This window comes from Vulpes vulpes, chromosome 4 (assembly GCF_048418805.1).
Source record: "Vulpes vulpes isolate BD-2025 chromosome 4, VulVul3, whole genome shotgun sequence".
In the NCBI taxonomy this organism is placed as follows: Eukaryota; Metazoa; Chordata; class Mammalia; order Carnivora; family Canidae; genus Vulpes; species Vulpes vulpes.
In genome coordinates this window covers 131,896,260-131,917,209 of record NC_132783.1, presented here as the reverse complement: position 1 = coordinate 131,917,209, position 20,950 = coordinate 131,896,260, and the positions used below count along the sequence as shown (strand labels likewise).

General features: G+C 45.0%; 1 protein-coding gene across 6 annotated transcripts in view; it reads right to left on the bottom strand.

Annotated features, from left to right (window-relative positions):
- The window catches only part of PRLR (prolactin receptor), a 172,734-nt gene that overhangs the window by 8,603 nt on the left and 143,181 nt on the right, over positions 1 to 20,950 (bottom strand). For 3 of the 6 annotated variants that reach the window (XM_072757107.1, XM_072757111.1, XM_072757108.1), the window contains 7 exons: positions 18,420 to 18,631; positions 15,492 to 15,624; positions 13,927 to 14,096; positions 6,304 to 6,473; positions 4,090 to 4,231; positions 2,510 to 2,609; positions 1,945 to 2,014 (listed from right to left, as the gene is read on the bottom strand). In XM_072757107.1, the coding sequence (XP_072613208.1) occupies positions 1,945 to 2,014; positions 2,510 to 2,609; positions 4,090 to 4,231; positions 6,304 to 6,473; positions 13,927 to 14,096; positions 15,492 to 15,624; positions 18,420 to 18,489 (855 nt within the window). In that variant the 5' untranslated portion in view covers positions 18,490 to 18,631. The remainder of the gene's footprint in view (positions 1 to 1,944; positions 2,015 to 2,509; positions 2,610 to 4,089; positions 4,232 to 6,303; positions 6,474 to 13,926; positions 14,097 to 15,491; positions 15,625 to 18,419; positions 18,632 to 20,950) is intronic. The other 3 variants (XM_072757109.1, XM_072757112.1, XM_072757110.1) reach the window with 1 other exon arrangement.

Genomic DNA, 20,950 nt, shown 5'->3' with positions numbered 1-20,950 from the left:
ATGATTTTGACTTCGTGTCTCTCTAAGCAATAATGATTATGAGTTTAATGGGCAAGTACATGCACATATAATCAACACGTACCTATTAGCTAAAATGTTTGGGGGACACCAAAACCGCGGTGCTCATGCCACCATTTGGTGCTTTGTGACCCGCTGGCCATGAGACATGGGCACTAGCCTCCTAACCAACTCCACCGCCTTCTGGAGTCTGGCAGTGGTAAGCAGAGTCTTGCCTCTTCCTTCTCTCTCAACTCCTCCTCTTTTTACTTCTTCCTCTTCCCTTCTTTCTACCCCTCCCTCTTCCTCCTCCCCTACTCTTTCCTTTCCTTCTGCTCCACTTCCGGTCCCTTCTTTGCCCCCACCTCGTCCCTGTCCCAGTTTCTTCCCTCTCATCCTCTCTGTTCTCCTTCTTAAGTCCTCCTGCCTCCTGCCTCCTGTTTTTCACTCTTCTTTCTGATCCCTTGACTTAGGTCAGGTACTGGTACCCAAATCTTGACTCTATCGCTCATTAAAGGGTTCCGACTTTGGACAAGCAGCTCTATGGTCCTCACTTTCCCCGTCTGTAAAATGGGAATAATAGGGCTCTTTTGAAGATGAGAGGTAATGTGATTAAGAATATACAAGCTTTGGGACGCCTGGGTGGCTCAGTGGTTGAGTACCTGCCTTTGGCTCAGGGTGTGATACCAGAACTTGGGATCGAGTTCCAAAATCAGACTGTCTGCAGAGAGCCTGCTTCTCCCTCTGCCTGTGTCTCTGACTCCTACTCTGTATCTCTCTCATGAATAAACAAATAAATAAATCTTTAAAAAATAAGAAGATACAAACTTTGTGTATGTGACACAAACAGTAGTTATTTATTTATTTTTTAAAGATTTTATTTATTTATTCATGAGAGATACAGAGAGAGAGAGAGAGGTAGAGACACAGGCAGAGGCAGAGGGAGAAGCAGGCTCCATGCAGGGAGCCCGACATGGGACTCGATTCCAGGTCTACAGGATCAGGCCCTGGACTGAAGGCGGCGCTAAACCGCTGGGCCACTGGGGCTGCCCCAGTAGTTATTTTATTATTAAGTCCCTGTGGCTACAAGGTCAAATTTTGAGCTAGACAGTAGTTAACTAACTTAGTTGAGATGTTCATGCTGGTTCTATGAAGGTCAGTACTAGAGACTAGATAGTGGGATAAGAGCACTGGACCAGGAGCCTAAATTCTGGGGCCCTAAATCCTGCTCTGATATCTTTGATCAAACTGAATGTAGTCAAGCCAATTCACTTTTCATATGCTTGTGTTGTTAGCCTCACAGTGTGTGGGTCATGTGATGTGATGTGCCAGACACTGCTTTTAGATACATCAGTGTGAAGCTCAAGTCAAATTGAAACTATATATTTCAATCTGGACAGAAATTTAAAGTGTTCTAACCCCTCTTTATTCAAAACACTTGAATTTAAATCCCTCTTGAATCAGCCTAAGTGGGCCCTGGCAAACACTAGCCCCACTGTACTGATCCAGTCTCTACTGAGTGCTCAAAGTGAGCGACAACTAAAATAGGACGTTGCAATTATGTAAAGAACATTCGAGTGAAAACTTGAACCGAAGTATGACAAAGGAGGTGGTGCTGGGTCCCTGTTTTGTATCAATTAAAATATTTACCCTCTTTCTAAATTCATTGTTTGCAGAAAATGTTTATTTCTGTGCTACTGAACAGACCTGATAAATCTAGCCAAATATTACTATGTTTTCATGTTTTCTTGGCTTTCTCTCCTTGCCCTCTGATGTTTAGTTTCTGCCTCCACCTGTCGTTCTGTAAACACGCATGCTGAAGAGCAGGGACGAGCTGGGCAGGGCCTGAGTCAGCCAGGCTGGACTGATGGGAATTATGTGCGCATGTGTAAAGGTAATTATTACAAAGAAGTGAGTCACACTGCATTCTCCACTTCTGCCACTTACCTCCAACAGATGAGTATCAAATCCTTTTATTTTTGGCCCAGGAACTGGTGGAAGGATGCAGGTCACCATGCTATAAAATAATTGGTGAGAAAGAATAGATGACTCACCTTCTCGCTTTGTAAGTTTTGAAAGATTAGTATTCTCTCCAAACACCTGCTACCTGGACTTTGGTGGATAGATATCTCGGGTTCCGTGAGACTAACAATCAATGGTGAAGACAATTAATAATTTTAGGGGCCTACATCCTAATTAGCTCTGGCTCATAGAGGAGGCTGATACTGAAATGAATAGATTATTTGGACTACTTGCTTTTCTTGATTTGAGTTGCTCTTACGAGAGTTTTACTATTGCACAGTTTGATGGAAAGAGCACCAGCTTCAAAGGAGTCCATTCTGCAACTTTTGCTAGTAGTGATAAAAGATTTTCTACGGGTGAACACATTGCAGCTATGGCTAAAGTGAAGTGCTTGACTTATCTGTAGGTTTCCGTCATTTTCATATTATCCTTTTAGCTGCAATCCCTGACAACCATGATTGGGGGGGGGGGGTGATAGACAGGGAAGTACCTATGGCCTTTCAAAGCCACTGCTACGACCATAATCAGACAGATGACAGCAGAAAGAACGGCCACAAAGATCCACACGATGGTATCTTTCATGGTGACATCTAAAAAGCAAACAGTCCGAAAGCTTTGATCACATCAAAGGATCATTAAAAACAAACAAGATTAATAAGCAAAAGTTATGAACAAAGGGTTTCCCCCCTTCCCTACGCTTCTTTTGATTTGAATAGCAATCCAAAGAGAGTAGCATCAGTGACGAGTTTAATTTTTATTATTAAATTTTAATATGTTGTGTATATTTGACAATACTCTACAAATTTCAAAACCCTTTTATATATTATTTCATTTGATCCTTTAAGAGGAAATTCAAGGTCACAAGGTCCATTGCAGTAATAATAATAATAAAGGCCATCATGCGTGAAGTCCTTGCTAAAGCCATCAATGGCATTAAGGTCTCTACATATACTGCCTTGTATATAAAAATTAGGATACAGAGACTCAAAGAGTGATTTCCCCATGAACATGTAAACTATAAAGTTGCAGTTGGGATTTGAGCTCAGAACATCTGCCTTTTAGACCTTGTGCATTTATTTATTTATTTTAAAAAGATTTTAAAAATTTATTCATGAGACACACACACACACACACACAGAGAGAGAGAGAGAGAGAGAGAGAGAGTGTCAGAGACACAGGCAGAGAATCAGGCTCCCTGTGGAGACACCCTGGTGTGGGACTCAATTCCAAGACCCCGGGATCATGCCATGAGCCAAAGGCAGACGCTCAACCACTGAGCCACCCAGGCATCCCTTGCTTTTATTTATTTAATAAGATCCAGGGCTGAACTAGATGCCCATGTGGATTTCATGACCCACAGTTCAGTGCTCTTTCAATGCCGAGCCAACGCACACCCCCGTACTTTGGCCAGGTGAGTTGTCAGACAGCTAGGCTTTGCCATGTGGTTCTGGGTAAGACCTCTAACCTCAATGAGCTTCACTTTCCTCACTTTTGATTCCTAATGCTAACCCTATTCTCTCTGAATACCTGAGCAGGTTGAAAGGGCCAGACAAGGGAATAACTTTATAACTCTAACATACTTTAGAAATGCAAGAGGAACCATTCTCTCATGGAGTGCCAGCCGCCATGTTTAATGGCACTTAGACTGGAGAGCCTCTGATGCACACTGTACCTTCACACAAGAACCAAGATGTAACCGACATCATGGACTGAAAACTGGTCCATGCCTTTCAGATGGCAGACCAACTTACAGATTTTGGCACAACTAGATGATAACCTTGAGCAAATTAGAGGGATTAGGGCAGAATGAGTGACAAGCCCTCTGAGGCATGCCAAGCCCATGTTGGCAGCCTTATCTTGGAAACTGGCCCTCGCGGACAGTGATCCACTGTGCTATACTTCCAAGTGTCTTTGATTTGGATGGAGAGATGATAAAGTCGCCTCTATTTATTCTTCGGGCCAACACTTCAGGTAGTTTCTCTGTTAGTAGTTACTACATCCAAACTTACTAAATTCATTTTGTTTCAAAAATATTTTGAAATATATACAAAAGGGGGCCAAGACACTCACCATTTGGTATCTGGATGGAACTCTCTGGGCTCCACTCACTCCAGAATCCATGGTCTGGCTTGCAGCGAACCTGGACAAGGTATTTCTGTCCTGGATATAAGCTGAGAATCTTAAACTGAGTCTGCTGCCCAGCAAAATGAGTCTAAGGACAAACAAGGAAACTAGATGTCACTCTGACTTGTGTTATGTTTTTCATAGACCTTTTCCCTAGATAATAAGCTATTGGAGGACTGAAGCCAGCAGAATCGATTCTGTAGATAAATCTCTGTTCTCTCCATTCCACCCTCTTAGCCTATCTTTTCCTCCTTGCATTGCTCACACAAAAATTAACGGGTTTTCTATCTCTCCATTGGGAACTCCATCAACATCGAGTCAAATATTCTAGTAGTCCCTATCCTCTACCCCCTTCTAAATTCTACTTTATGGAAGACAACCAAGTGAATACAATTGAAAAATGGTTATTTTGTCAACCCTAATGATTTTATAGATTCAAGGATTATCAATTGGTATAAAGCCCCTAGGTGAAAGAGAACTGGGCCTTCAAGTTTGTTGAAGCAATAGTGTACAAACAAAATAAAACTTTACAATTGAGAGATCAGGTTGCTACCTCTCTGATCTCAGAATCAGTCTGAGCATCATTTCTGGTGGGCTAACCAGAGGATTTCCATCTCTTGGCATGATGCAACATGAGGCCCATAATATCACCTCTCAAGTACTCTTGTCAAAAACTGTTCAAATTGAATCTGATCAAATTTTTAGATCTAATTGTCTGGTTACATGAAATACAGGGGCAGAAAAATTAGCCAAATGACCTCACAGAGAACTCATCAGACAAAAGCAGAAGGTGGGACATTCTATGGGACAAGTGGCCCAGTCTCCTGAGCATGTTGAGACGAAAGCAATATAACAACTGGTCTTGGAGTGGACTCTGGTTTGATCAAACTAGCTGTTAAGGGTATTTTTCTTGAAGCAACTGGGGGAGTTGAAATATGGACTGGCCTTTAAATGTTATTAAGGAATTTTAATTAATTTTCTATGTGTGATCCTATTTTGGCTATCTTTGGAAATGTTCCCTTTTTTTAAAAAATGCATTTTTATCATTGCTAATGGGCTTGAGAGTATCTTTTTTTTTTAAAATTGAAGCATAATTAACATACAAGTGTTATATTAGTTTCAGGTGTACAATTGGTGATTCAACAATTCTATGTATAACTCAGTGCTCATCACAATAAGTGTAATCTTAATCTCTATTTCACCCATGTCCATCCCACCACCCTCTGGTAACCACCATCTTGTTCTCTGTATTTTTTTTTTTAAATTTTTTTTATTATTTATTTATGAGAGTCATACAGAGAGAGAGAGAGAGAGAGAGAGAGGCAGAGACATAGGTAGAGGGAGAAGCAGGCTCCATGCACCGGGAGCCTGACGTGGGATTCGATCCCGGGTCTCCAGGATCGCGCCCTGGGCCAAAGGCAGGCGCGAAACCGCTGCGCCACCCAGGGATCCCCTTGTTCTCTGTATTGAAGAGTCTTTTTGTTTGTCTCTTTGTTCATTTGTTTTGTTCCTTAAATTCCACATATGAGTGAAACCAAATGTTCCCTTCTTTTTTCTTTTTTTTTAAATTTGAAGTAGGTTCCACACCCAGTATGGGGCTAGAACTCACAACCCTGAGATTAAGAGCCACACACTCCACTGACCGAGCCAGCCAGGCACCCCTCAAATCTTTTAAAGAGATTTAAATCTTTTAAAATCTTTTTAAATCTTTTAAAAAGAGACATATACTAAAATATTTCAGAGTGGACTATTATAATGTCTATAATTTAATGTATTATCTCTTCTTTACATTGAAGTATTTGAAAGTGAATAAAACAGCATTGGCCATGGGCTGATTATGCTGAGATTTTTTTCTTCCTACTTAGTGCCATGTAAGTACATTCACAAGTGTCTCAACCTAAGATATCCTGAGGGAGGAGGGTTGGAGACCTGGTGGAAGAAGCTGATCAGGGCAAGAAGTTAGCCCTGTCAGAGTATGAGGATGAGCCCCCATCAATCCCAGTGGAAGGGAGGAGTCCCTTCCACATGTGAGTGGGTCCCATCAGCATCAAGAGGGCAACAGGGTCACCCAGTAATGAGGAGGAACGACTTGTTCTCAGCTATGAGGGCTTCATCTGTGCCAAGGACTTGACCCTTTCCAAAAGCTTCTAGTTGACTCACCTCCCACTCAGTTGCTTTCTTGGGTTTTAACCGAATTTCATACTGGAGTGTGAGCCAACCAGATCTAACATCAACCAGGGTGGGTGGGTACCATTTTATCCACAGATAAGGCTTTTTGTCTTCTGGTTGTTTTAATTCCAAAGTTAGGTTCACAGGAGGGTCTGGTTCAACTGTAGATAGGAAAGAAACGCCATATTTAGTGCAAGTGGTATCTGAACACAGAACTATATGTGTTCTTAGAGGCAAGCTCTCTACTGTTTCACTCTGCCGTGGTTAGGAGACTCTGTATTTGACATCAGGTGTGAGTCAGCATAAGTGGGGTTAGGTTGAAGCAAACAAGATGCAAAATTTAAGAAGGCACAAATGGCCAACAAGCACAGGAAAGGTGCTCAAAAATCATTGGGAAATGCAAGTCAAAACCACAATGAGATACCATTTCCTACCCATTAGGATGGCTAGAATTCAAAAATGAAGAATAGCAAGTGTCGGTGAGAGCACTGGAGACACCGGAACCCTCATTCATTGCTGATGGGAAAATTAAGTGGTACAGCCACTGTAGAAAAAAAGTCTGGAAGTTACTTAGAAAGTTAAATACAGTATTACCATGTCACCCATCAATTTCGCTCCTATGTAGATACCCAAAGGGACTGACCGTAGTGCTCAACAAAAACTTGTCCCTGAGTGTTCATAGTACACCATTCACAGTAGCCAATAGGTGAAAACAACCCCAAAGTCCATTAACTGATGAATGAATAAATAATATTCATATCATAGAACACTATTCAGCCATAAGAGGGAAGGAAGTACTAACACACACTAGATTCACATAGATGAATCTTGAAAGCATTATGCTAAGTGAAAGAAGCCAGATATAAAAGGCCACATAGTCTATAATTCTATATACTCGAATTATCCAGAATAACCAAATCTCTAGAGACAGAGATTAGAAAGCTGACTAATGGTTGTTCTAGGGCTGGGAAAAAGCAGGGAATCCAGAGTAACTGGTTAATGGGTATGAAGTTTCCATTTGGAGTGATGAAAATGTTCTGGAACTGGATCGTGATGGTGGTTGCATAACAGTGTGAATGAACTAATACCACTGGATTGCACATTGTAAGATGGGTAATATGGTGAATTTTCTGTTAAGTGTATTATGCCACACACACACACACACACACACACAGAGATTAAGGGGACACTAATTCTCAGGTTCCTTTAAGTGCAGGTCTGTGAGGGCCTTCTGCAGAGTGCCTTGGGTACCAGCTTGTCTGCTTGTCTTACCCTAATCTCAGTCCTGCTGGTCAGTAATATTTTCTCTATTCATCTATTACCTCCTCAAATCAGTCCCCATGCCAGGCGGGAAGTGAACATAATTGTAGTGTATTCGGCATTATAACCTACGGTTGCCTTAAAAAGCGAACTTTAGGAAATTTGCCCCTAATCCTAATGCTTACATGTTACTAAATAAATCCCTAAGAAAGATCATTTTATATGTACTTCCTAAGCAAACATCATCTATTTACTGAGAAATGCCTCAAAAACTATTAGTACAAAACTGCCAGCAAAATGGTTAGAATGAATCCTTTAAAGCAAAGTTTCTCAACCTCAGCATCCTGTATTTTGGGCCAGACACTTCTTTGTTGGTGGGGTGGGGCGCTGTCCTGAGTACTGGGGGGTGCCTAGCAGCATTCTGCCGGCAGTAATCCCCCGGCCCTCCTCCCGATCTGGTGATAATCAGAGATGTTTCCTGTCATTGCTAAATGTCCTGGGGGAGGCAACATAGGCTCTCGATGAGAATCACTGCTTTCTGGCTCAGAGACTTAGCGCCTGCCTTCGGCCCAGGGCGTCATCCTGGAGACCTGGGGTCGAGTCCCACTTCGGGCTCCCTGCATGGAGCCTGCTTCTCCCTTGGCCTGTGTCTCTGCCTCTCTCTCTCTCTCTCTCTCTCTCATGAATAAATAAATAAAAATCTAAAAAAAAAAAAAAAAAAAAGAATCACTGCTTTCAAGCACCTTCAACATTGCTAAATGTAATTCAACGGCAGTAGCAACAAGGACATAATCTATTTCAGAGATTATCTGCCAACACTGTCATTCGAGCTGCAGGTTGTCACTGGCTGAGGCTCGGGGTGAGAGCCACGGACCCCGTGGGAGGCGGCCCGCGGCGGGGGCAGGGGTCCCCGCTCCGGCCCCACCGACCCTCCCGCCCACCGATCCCGCCCGAGATGCCCCGAGGGAACGGCCGGGCGCTGCAGAGAGAAGGGTCTGCGCCTCTAACAAGGTAGGAAGTAAATAAAATAAAAAAATAAAAATAAAAAATAAATAAAAATAAAATAAAATGAAATAAAAATAAATAAAATATAAATGAAATAAAAAATAAGTGAAATAGAACAGAATCCAGCCAGGAGGAGCGGGGCTAAGGGGGGTGGCGGGAGGCTGGGGACAGGAGAGCCCCGACCCCCGGAGACACGGGGACTTTACAGTCCGCCCCGGATCGTTCCCGATGGAAAGGCGCCCAGCAGGGAGCTCGGGCAGGACCGCAGGGTGGGGGGCCTCCAGGTTCCCGGGGTCACTAACAGGAGGGGCGTGGGGGGGTGGAGCGCGCCGCACCCGCGGGCGGAGCTCGGTAAAGGGAGGGAGCGCCCGGCTGGGCCTGGGAGCAGCTCAGGCGGCGGCTCCGGGGGAAGGGGCTGCGCCCTGCTGCCTTGGGGGCTCCAGGGAGAGGGATTCCAGGGGCGCAGGCCCGGATCCAGGGCGCCGGGGGAAACGACCCTGCACTTCCCAAGGACAGGTGGGGAGGGCCCAGGACCGGGGGGACCCTCCTGCTCTGGACGCCCCCAGGGGAGGTGGGGAGGGCCCAAGACGCGAGGACCCTCCTGCTGAGCCCCCCAGGCTGTGCAGATCAGTGCCGCCCCCCCCCCCCCCCCCCCGAGCATCCAGGCCAGTGTGGACTGGGAGACTGCAGGTGCTTACTGGAGGAGCGGACTCCAGGGCTGGAGAGCTGGCTGCCGCCAGTGTGGTTGTTCCTCCTGGTGCCACCCTGTGCCTGGGACAGAGCAGGGCCACCAGGGAACAGGGGCCTCACAGGATAAACAGCTCCCACTGAGCTGTGCACCTGGCAGGGGCAGGGCAGCTCCCCCAGGTGCACACACCTGAGAATCAGCACAGCAGCCCCTCCCCCAGAAGACCAGCTGGAAGGACGGGAAGAGCCGGTTCTTGACCCAGAAGTGCTGGAAAGCTCCAGGGAAGTCAAGGGATTTACAGTATTTAGAACCAGAGGATACCCCTCCTACCCCATTTTCCAGTACAAATCGTTTTTATATCAGAATAAACATTTCTGATATTTTTTTCTCTTTTCCCATCTTAACTACAATATTTTACCACCTCTTCATTTTTAAGATTCTTCCTTTTTGACTTTCATATTTCTATAATTACAGGTCCTAGATATATTTTCCACTTCTTGATTCCCTTCAACATATTCAATTTAATTTTGGGAGATATACTAGATATGTTTTTGTTTTGTATTTTTGGTTTTCTCTGCCTCATTCTGTTCTACAATGGTGGAAGTTAATACATTCTAAAACATGACCAGCATACACCCAGAACCAAGTAGTATACCATGCTGGCTCATTCTGTGAGATTCCTCATTCCCATTCTGCCCCCTTCTTTTATCTCATTTATGTTTTGGTGGTCAATGTTGGGGCCCTCTACGAGTATTTCTGGTTTATATAAATTTGGGACTGAGCATCTTCTAATATACAGAACTTAATATACTCAGAAACAAGAGGATCACTTTGTCACCACCACCATCTCCCAGTCCCCCCCCTTTTTCTTCTCTTTTTTCTCTTTACTTTTTCTTTTTTTCTTCTTTTTTTTCTTTTTTCTCTTCTTCTTTGGGATTCTTGGCCTTTTATTTTTTACTACTTTGTTTTAAAATGAGTTTTTCATTTTAGTGGTCCTTTTGTTTTATTTCACTCTGATCTTTGTTTTCAATTTCTGGTCTCTGACCTCATCAGAATCATCTAGGGTGAAATTTACTTAGGCTGTGGTTGATATTCTTGACACAGCCTGCTCATGCAGCCACACTGCACTGAGAAAAATGACTAGAAGGAAGAACTCACCACAAATGAAAGAATCAGAAACAGTATTCTCTACCACAGAGTTACAGAATATGGATTACAATTTGATGTCAGAAAGCCAATTCCAAAGCACAATTATAAAGCTACTGGTGGCTCTGGAAAAAAGCATAAAGGATTCAAGAGACTTTATGACAGCAGAATTTAGATCTAATCAGGCTGAAATTAAAAATCAATTAAATGAGATGCAATCCAAACTGGAGGTCCTAACGACGAGAGTTAATGAGGTGGAAGAAAGAGTGAGTGACAGAAGACAAGTAGATGACAAGGAAGGAAGCTGAGGAAAAAAGAGAAAAACAATGAAAAGACCATGAGGAAAAGTTAAGGGAAATAACCTTAATAATAATAAATGACAGCCTCAGAAGGAAGAATTTACATATAATTGGGGTTCCAGAGAGCGCCAAGAGGGCCAGAGGGCCAGAAAGTGTATTTGAACAAACCATAGCTGAGAATTTCCAATTTGGGGAGGGAAACAGGCATTCAGATCCAGGAGACAGAGAGATTGCCCCCAAATCAATACAAACTTTTCAGCGTCTCGACATTTAGTAGCGAAATTTACAAATTCCAAAGATAAAGAGAAAATCCTTAAAGTAGCAAGAGACAAGCGATCCCTAACTTATATGGGAAGAAGTATTAGGTTAACAGCAGACCTCTCCACAGAGACCTGGCAGGCCAGAAAGGGCTGGCAGGATATGTTCAGGGTCCTAAATGAGAAGAACTTGCAGCCAAGAATATTTCATCCAGCAAGGCTCTCATTCAGAAGAGAAGGAGAGATAAACAGCTTCCAGGATAGGCAGAAGCTGAAAGAATATGTGACCACCAAACCAGCTCTGCAAGAAATATTAAGGGGGACTCTGTAAAAGAAAGAGGAAGCCCAAAGAAATAATCCACAGAAACAGGGATTATGGATAGGTATTATGATGGCACTAAATCCAAATCTTTCAATAATTACTCTGAACGTGAATGGGCTCAATGATCCCATCAAAAGACGCAGGGTTTCAGACCGGATAAAAAAGCAAGACCCATCTATTTGCTGTCTACAAGAGACTCATTTTAGACCTAAGGACACCTACATCCTGAAAATGAAAGGTGGGAGAACCATTTACCATTCAAATGGTCCTCAGAAGAAAGCAGGGGCAGCAATCCTCATCATATCGGATAAATTAAAGTTTATCCCAAAGACTGTAGTAAGAGATGAAGAGGGACATTATATCATACTTAAAGGGTCTATCCAACAAGAGGACCTAACAGTCATGAATATTTATGCCCCTAATGTGGGAGCTGCCAAGTATATCAATCAATTAATAACCAACGTTGACATACTTAGATAATAATACACTTATACTGGGAGACTTCAACACGGCGCTTTCTGTAAATGACAGATATTCTAAGCACAACATCTCCAAAGAAATGAGAGCTTTAAATGATAACCTGGACCAGATGGATTTCACAGGTATTTACAGAACTTTACATCCAAACACAACTGAATACACATTCTTCTCAAGTGCACATGGAACTTTCTCCAGAATAGACCACATAATAGGTTACAGATCAGGTCTCAACCAATACCAAAAGATTATTTTCAGACCACAATGCTTTTTCAGAAACTAGAACTCAATCACAGGGAGACATTTGGAAGAAACTCAAACACATGGAGGTTAAAGAGCATCCTACAACAAGATGAAAGGGTCAACCAGGAAGAATGAAAAAGATCCATGGAAACTAATGAAAATGAAGATACAACTGTTCAAAATCTTTGGGATACAGTAAAAGCAGTCCTGAGAGGGAAATACATCACAATACAAGCATCCCTAAAATAATTGGAAAAAACCCAAATGCAGAAGCTAACCTCCCACCTAAAGGAACTGGAGAAAGAACAGCAAATAAAAGAAAATGTACCATGGTTAATACTCACTTTAAAAAAATAAACTTTAAGAGAATCCCAAGCAGGCTCCACACCCAGTGCAGAGCCAGATGTGGGGCTTGATCTCATGACCCTGAGATTATGACCTGAGCTGAAATCAAGAGTCAGACACTCAACTGACTGAGCCACCCAGGCTCCCAACACTGATTTTTAAATGAACTTCTATGGCCTGTCACCAACACTGGATGCTGTAGGGTGATATGAGGGTTCCATAAACCCTTATTTCAGTATTTTGGAAAACATGGCCAACACTTTTTCACCAGAGAATTTGTTTTCCAGGGCCCATGTGAAATTGATGCCTTCACTGATTTCACTTTTTAAATGTGCTACTCTTTAGTGATTCCATTTTTAATGAATACATTCACTGTAGCAATGGCTCGTTTCGGAACTTTTGCTTTTGCTGTTTTGCCCTCAAATGCTAAATATGTAAGAGAGAGCCCACACAAAGGAATTATTTGGCATTTAGCATCTTAAAGACTTTGTATCGTAAATAATTTATATGAAGTAAAATTTATTCGATTTCTACTTGCCAGTGGGGTTGCCTTTCTGAGTTTCTTAACCTAAGATCAAATTCAGTTCCCACCCCTACGCTCATTCCAGTTATTTGCTGCAAGAGAAAATATTCAAGTGTGTATTGGTTGGTGCTGGAAGCTCTTCTAGTTTTTAAGAATAAACCACTGATATAACATGCTATTGAGATAATATGCAAGTGAACATTTGAGAATCTTAATCTTATTTTCCTTATTGAGTGGTGTTAGGTAAATCTGGAAGAGTTGGGTAACCATGAACCTAATTAGCTAGTTCCCAGATTATTACCCAAGATGAGGGCTGAGCCCAGGCCTGGCCAAGCCATCTCTTGTCCTAAGATTCCCTTTGTCACCCCTGCTAACCATCCAGGCCACTAAGGTTATGCCAAATTGCCTTGCAGCTGACTGTTGATCATGCAAAGCCAGAAGCAGCATTCAGGTTGCCTTGGTTTTACTTTGCTAATGACTACTCCAAACATTGTGCCTGTGATCTTGGCCATCAGCCTGCTGTTCAAATAGTAGTATTTACTTCCCAAATTATTTATTTTTAAAATAATAGCTCCAGTTGCTAAGAAGCACATGTATATTGAGAACTGAATCTGGGGCAAATCAGTTGGGGCAATTCCTGTGGGTGTAGAAGCAAATGGACACCTTCTAAGAGCTGCTATTCCATGGAGCAGCTCTGTCTTCCATCAGGAGAGAGAAAGGAGGGGAGAAGGGGACTCTGGTTGTAGGAGGAGGCCTGGAGGGAAGGAGTGATAAGAGGCCCATAAATAGGACAGTCCTGGATCCAAGAGAATGAGAAGGGTCAAGGGAAAGCACAGAAACACAAGGATCCCAAGTGCCAGTCCTACTGCTATGAATGACTTGATAAGAACTGGTTTGAAAAATTCAGTTGAGAAGGATATCGAACATTTTCTTATCTTTCTTTTTGGGGATGCATCCAAAAGCCAAGAAGACTCACACTGAGGTTGACTATTGGCAAATCAATACTGGAGTAACAAATCCCTTTCCTTCCTCGTCACCCTTCTTCTTACCTATGTAAGTCACATCGACATAACGTGGATCCGAGGAACTGCTTCCCATCTGGTTTGTGGCATTTATTGTGATGATGTACATTGTCCATATGGATGTGTGCTTCTTGTTGAAGTAACAGGAGTTGGGGCCACCTGTTATGTAGTCTGGGCATTCATGTGTGAGTGTCTCTCTGCAATGAGTAACAGATTAGCAGTGAATAAGAAAGTAGTAAAAAGAGTTTAGTCTTTTCCTGAATAGATCAATGACACTGGTTTTGGAGATTAGACCTTCCACATGCAAGAACCAGAGCTGAGGAACAGCTCCCCACACTTCTGTGTCCTGCCTGTGTCAGCTGGGGGTGAGACAGGGAAGAAGGGTGCTGGAGATGGTGGAAGGGTTACTTTAGGTCCTCAATGACTCTGCTTCTCATAAGAACTTCTCTTCAACAGGTTTTTGTGGGCTTTGTCATATATGCCCCCTGCCAATAAACATTAAAGCTCTCAATGGCCATGGTATTGCCGACCCAGGGACTTGCCACTGGTCATCTCAGGAACTGTGACTCTCCCCTGTATACACACACCAGGGGCCATGCACAATGCAGCATTTATTGCACATATGTGTTGAATTATGTTTCATTAAAAAAAAGATGAAAGAGGGTAAAAATTGCCATCAGCATATTTCCAATTGCACTAAGTCAGCAACAGAGTAACATGACTAAGGAAGGAGATATTTCAGGACCAGGTGGCTCATTAGGCTGCTTACATTTAGACTTCAGGGTCTCCACGCAAGACACACCATGAAGTGTGAAGGCTTATTTTATTTTGGTTGCCAGTCTGAGTTCCTGAAATCTATTTACATGATACTCCTTTGGGTCCCAGAAGGGATGACAGCTTTGTGTACAACAATGTGCAATCCTTGGGATGTGGGCCAGCTGTCACAACCAGCAACTGTTTTCTTCACTGGGGAAGGATACAGCCCTCCTGGGCTTTCCAGGATGATTTCATTGTGAGTAAAACAAAATTCTCACACAGAGGTGACCTTGTTTAGCCCTCACAGCAACCTTAGCTCCAAATATGCCTTCTGGAAGATCAGAGATCGTGGATTGGCAAATGCTAAGGAAAAATCCTTACTTTCCTTCGCTTATAGGGCTCTTTACTTTCTTGGTCATGAAACAAGTTTGAAAACCTAACTTACCGTGGTTAAGGATTGCACGATACTCCTCTGATATTGCAAAAGTAAAAATTATTAAAAAATTATAAATGGCACAAGGTTTACAGATAGGCATCTAAAATTAACTAGCATTAAGGAAAGATTCATATGTGACCTTGGGCCACAACCTGAGCTTGGGACAGACACTGGGGGTAATGTAGTATTGTATTGCTGGGGTGGCGGCTGAGCTCATGTTCATGGAGAGAGCTCCTCCAGGACATTACCAGGAAAATGTAGACATGGGCAGTGATGTTCTTTTCTCCGGTGGCAGGGGCCTTACTCGTGCCAATCCAGGGAAGGGAGGTAATTCTAACTTTGGGCCTGGAGACTGAGAGCAGTCGTGTGGGGCTTGATAGGAGAGAAGAGAACTTTTTACCCTTCCTTGTGGTAAGTCAGCGTGTAATTAGTGGGAAGTCCTCCATCATCCCCAGGCTTCCACCAGCAGGTGAATGTCTCCTTCTCAGGAGAGCGACATTTAAGGATCTCAGGTTTTCCAGGAGGTGATTGTCCTAGAAAAAGCCAGAAGCCACTTAAGATTACGGTGCATTCAACCACTGGACCATCCTGCTGGTGACAGAAGCAGACTGATAAGACCAGGTGAGCGATGAGGCATGGGGTGCAGGGGCTTGGGGGTGGGGTGCTCTGAAATGCCAGGGTCAGCATCCGGCAACATTCCTCTGGGGGCTGCCTGATGTTGGCGGGACTGAAAGAGAGAATTGTGTGTGTGTGTGTGTCCCCTGTGGGGTGGAGATGGCAACCAGCTAGGATGGGTGACTATAAAATTGCAACAGAGCACATACGTCAAGAGTGAGGCGGATGCATGTGGACTGAAGAGCATGTGGCCCTTCTGCAATCCCAGAGTCCATGCAGCTGACAGCTTCCCATGGTGTAAGGGTGACCGTGAAAAGAATTCTGTCCCGGGCACAAGCATCCCACAGACACTTGGCTGACACGGGGCTCTCTGGCACTTCTCCATCTGCTCACACCATTGCCACACAATTAACTCAATCTGGAAACTTCTGTTCTTGCCCATCATCACCTACACTCCGCCTTCAGCTGCTCTCCTCCCCTCCCTCATCTTCTCCTTTCCTTCCTGTTTCCCTCCGCATTTCCTTGTTTCCATTTGACTTTGACCTCTGACCCAGGCTCACTGTCTAACTCCTCATTCTCCTGCCCCCATTCCCAAGTCTTGTTTTTCAGTCCCTGTTGTCTTATAGTCCCCCCTTTCCCCCTCAGGTCTTTCTGTGGTGAGGCAGCAAAGGTCCTCTTGTAGTCCCGTGGCTCTTTTTGGGCTCGGAGGCATGGTACGAGGTGAGGGAGTGGGGGGCTGCTCTCCTGGTCACCAGCTGCCATGATGACCCAAGAGCCGTATCTAATCGCAGTTGGAAGCTAGAAGGGCTGAATGAGGTGACGTGGGAAATACAAGGTCAGGAGGATGGCGTTGAATTTTCAGTTGCTTAATCCCCAAAGCCCTTGGTGAGCTGGCCCCCTCTCCTCCTCCTCGTCTGTCAGGGCCAAAGAGGAAAAGAGTGGCCTTGGGAGTCTGCCTTGGGCTGCTGGGCCGGGAGCCCCTCAAGCCCGTCCACGTCCACAGAAGCCCGGGCGACCTTCCTGTTGTCCAGCCAGATGCCCCAGTGCCCAGCTGGGAGAGTCAGCCGCAGAGAGGAGAGGTTTCAAGAGGTGTGGGTCTCAGGAACTCATGTGGTGGGGGTTCCCTCTGTCTTCTCTTATACTCCTCTCACCCCCCACCCCCACCCCGATGCTGGCTCCTAGGTCAGAACTTCTCTGCGGGCACCAGATCAGAGAGAGCAAGTTTGGAGGAGAACACGCAGGGCAAGAAGGGGCACCAGCCAGAACTGGCCAGGACGCAGGAGTCCATGGAACGATATGACCCAGCGCCCAGGCTGGGCCCGAGGACACCGGGGCCGATGGTGTCAGAGGCGGCTCAGCCACCCTCTAGCTCCCACCCCCAGGCCCACTGAAAACTCTCTAAAGAATCACAGGAAACCTTAAAACTCCATGCCAGCCAGCCCGGGGTTGGGTTGGCCAGTATTCCTAACATTCCTCTTTCTCCAGGGAAAATTTCTTGAGGACACTCTCACCAGATTGAAGTGATTTGTTTGTTGTGTTTTGTTGTGGCCTGGGACGAGCGTGTGGGGCAAGATGCAAAGTTTATTAAAAACACCCCCGAACCCTAGGGCTCAATGGTGAGCACACTCAGAAGCCAGTTAAGGCAACTGTTGATTATGTGAGTACGTCAGGTTTCCCCATGGATTATACTGGAGCTCTGCTCGCTCTCTCTGGAGGCTTTTCTCTTTCACATGTCACCGGTTATTCACAGCACCTCTAGGAACCTCAAGAGAGGAGGGCGCAGTTGTGACATTACAATTAGTCATATGTTCCCTTCAGTCACTTTAGCGGAGACCGTGAAAATTAATGGACTGTCTCCCTCTCCTTATAAAATGCACACGGGGGGGGGGGACAACACCTAGGTCCACACGGGCGCACACGTATGTCCACATAGAGCCGGGCTCACGAACGCACACACGCACAGCCCCCCTCCCCGTAGATGCAGCTGCATACACATAGAGGTACACGCAAGCACACGTGGGAATACACACATACGTGGTGGTGCACACACACATGTGTACTCACGCTGGTGTACGCAGAGGAGCCTTTGCAAGCAGATACACACAGGGAAGCAAATACACGCAGAAGTACACACAAAAGTTCTCCCACTCCAAAGTACACAGAGGTGGGCCCTCAGAAATAATCACACACCAGCATGCACACCCCAGCCCTGAACGTCGTTTCTCCCATTAGCACAGATGCTACAGTTAGCTTTACACTTCCCACCACACAACAGCAATCCCCTTTATCTCTTTACAGTGTTTCCAAGATTTTCCGTGCACGTTCTTTCATGGGAGGTGCAGGGAGCATCGTTATGCTCCCTTTGAAAATGTGGAAAGCCAGAGAGATTAGGTGATTGGCTCAAGGTCACGCATAGCAGGAAGCCGACAGAAGGGGGACCAAGCCTCCGGGTCTGGTCATTCAGACAGCTGCTTCCCTGCGCTCCCCGGGTGAGGCCAGAAGGCAGAGCTCCGGGATACACTTTTGCATTCACTGCATTCATTCTTTTGCACTCACTTTTGCATTAATTTCAATGCCCAAAATATTGCAAATAATAGCAGCGAATGACATTTTCATGTCCTGTAACTGCAGCACAAGAGGACTATGTGGACTCGTCACCGTCTCGAGAAACACCCCAGGGTATTAAAGAGAGCAGGACAGTCTCTTTACTTACCATTCAGGAGACTGGTGGTGAGAAAAAGTAGCAAAATGAAAACAGTTCTGGATGCCACACTTTCCTTCATTTTGGCTCCTTTCTCTCTCTACGGGAAATGTATCAGACGTTCACTGGAAGAGAAGGCACCAGGCGACTTTTGTGAAGTGACTGTCTGGCCAGGCACATGCACCACTGTCTTCTGGGTGTTTGCAACAGATCCTTGCTCCTTGCTTAATGTGAATGACAAAAGAGGAGGAAAGGAATGTAGGAAAATGTAACTTGGTTGGATGGCTTGGCTCAGAAGCATCCATGCACACATGCGAGGAGAAAGTCTGCCACCAGAGGTCATCAGATGACAACGTTCAAGGGCAGCCACGGGGCAGCCGCTCTGGCTCCCCTCTCCCAGGCAGACCTCAAAGAAAAACTGTTCTCTTTCCACCCTGCGCTCGCCTAACAATATATCACCCGTTTCATGTGACACAGATTGCATGCCCTACCAGAGATCCCTTCTGGGAGGACTTTGATCCGTTAGCCAAAAATAAGCCAGGCTGAAAAGTCAACACACTGGGTAAGTACCCTCAGGACGACTTCAATCGGGCCTCACTGATGTCAAGTCCTGGAGGTGGGGGGGTTGGGGCGGTTGGGTGGAGCTTCCTCTCCACGTGTAGGCTAGGGAAGAAGTTTGCTGGGCTGTGGGCATACCTGCGAACCACACAGGGAACTCCAGCAAGCACGCTTTTGCTTTCTCCTCTTTCAAGAAATGACAAACCCCAGTAATAATTCAAGTTCCTTGGTTTGGGAGAATTAAGTCAATTTGAAACCTGCAGGGCTTGAGAGTTTGGGGCAATTTATTATTAATACTATTATTTTTACCCTTGGAACAAATTTCAAAGCCTCTAAATGTTCTTCTAAGGGAAAAAAAAACAGTTTTGAAGACATTTGAAAAAGGTTCACTCGTCTTGTTGGATTCCAAAGAGCTCTCAGAAAACAACAAATTTGATGAACTAAGTGTAACTTCTTGGAAACGTATGGCATACATTTTGTTTCAAATCTCAGGATTTTTATAAATCAAGGGAAGAACATGGAGTGGCCAAGGCAGCCCATTTTGAGACATTTGAAACGGCTGGGTGTTGTCTGACGAGCCCTGAGAACACCAGCCTTCGCCCGTCCCTCCGGGCCAGAGGTGGTTCCCTGTGTGCTAGCTGGACACCACCTCATGGACAGCTTCCAGAAGGCTCTCTCCACCTGCCACCACTTCCTCTGACACATACTTGCAAATGGAAATCTCAGTGACAACAGAGATTTGGGGCACCTTGGCACCATCAAGTGCTCTCTCTCTCTCTCTGAAAGATTTTATTTATTTATTCATGAGAGATACAGGCAGAGGGAGAAGCAGGCTCCATGCAGGGAGCCCGATGTGGGACTCGATCCCGGGACTCCAGGATCACTCCAGGGCCGAAGGCAGATGCTCAACCGCTGAGCCACCCAGGCGTCCCCATCAAGTGCTCTCTTATATCGGGGCTTTTGGTTTAGTAACGGCTACTGTGAGGAAGCCAGTATGCTGTTCTTTGGGGACATTCTAGTTGCTCTTCCAGGATTCCTTCCAAATGCCTCCCTCTCCCCAGGCTGCACATTCTAAACCACCTGCCCCATCCAACCCCTTGGGTCATTCAATTTAAACCGAATTGCTAAAGGCTCCCAGTGGGTATAACCATGCCCACCCTGTCTGGAGCACTAGCTGTGGGCCAGACACGGTGCTAAGTGTTCTCATCACTTGCATTTCATTTTTTTATTATGCAAAATAATATAATAATTGTATAACATACACTCAGACAGGTAATGAATCCTTAGCACTGAGATAAGAGTAGGGACGGAAATAAATTTAGGTGATTTTGACATAAAATACCAGATTCACATTTGATCTTCAGCATATAAAGCAGAAGGAATTCCGCACACCGTCTTTGCTATAACAGCGTTGGGAAGGAGGAGTTAAGATGCTGGATCATGGGTCCCTGAGCTTGTCTCATTCCTGGAACATGATAGGTAGTCATCGAATCATCCTGAACACGCATGAAATCACTCAGAGGTCTCACAGAACAAAAACTGCAAGTGCACACGTAGAAAATCGACCTCCTTTTGGGATGTAGGAGATGTGGATGTTGTCATGGGGAGATATAGCTGTGGTGATGAGGGCAGGAGGGAGGCTACTTCCAGAAGCTTTTGCAAAGTATTATGAGCAGCAGACAGGAAAATCTGAACTTTTAGATGTTTGCTTCCATGGGCATGTCCCTGGGTTAAAGATGCTCAGGTGGTAAATAGGGAGAAATCCCAGGATACTAATGTCATCACTTGCATTTCAGTTAGCTGTCACGGCAGCCCCTGAGTGGCACAGACTGTTACCTCCTGCCCCCCTCCCCCATTAACAGGTGCTGCTACTGAAGCCCAGAGAGGGTCAGCAAAGTCCCACGCCAGCGGGAGAGAGAAATGCAGTGAATCCAAGAGCATCTGAGGATCATCTTGACTTGCAGACGGTCTGTGATGGGCGGTGC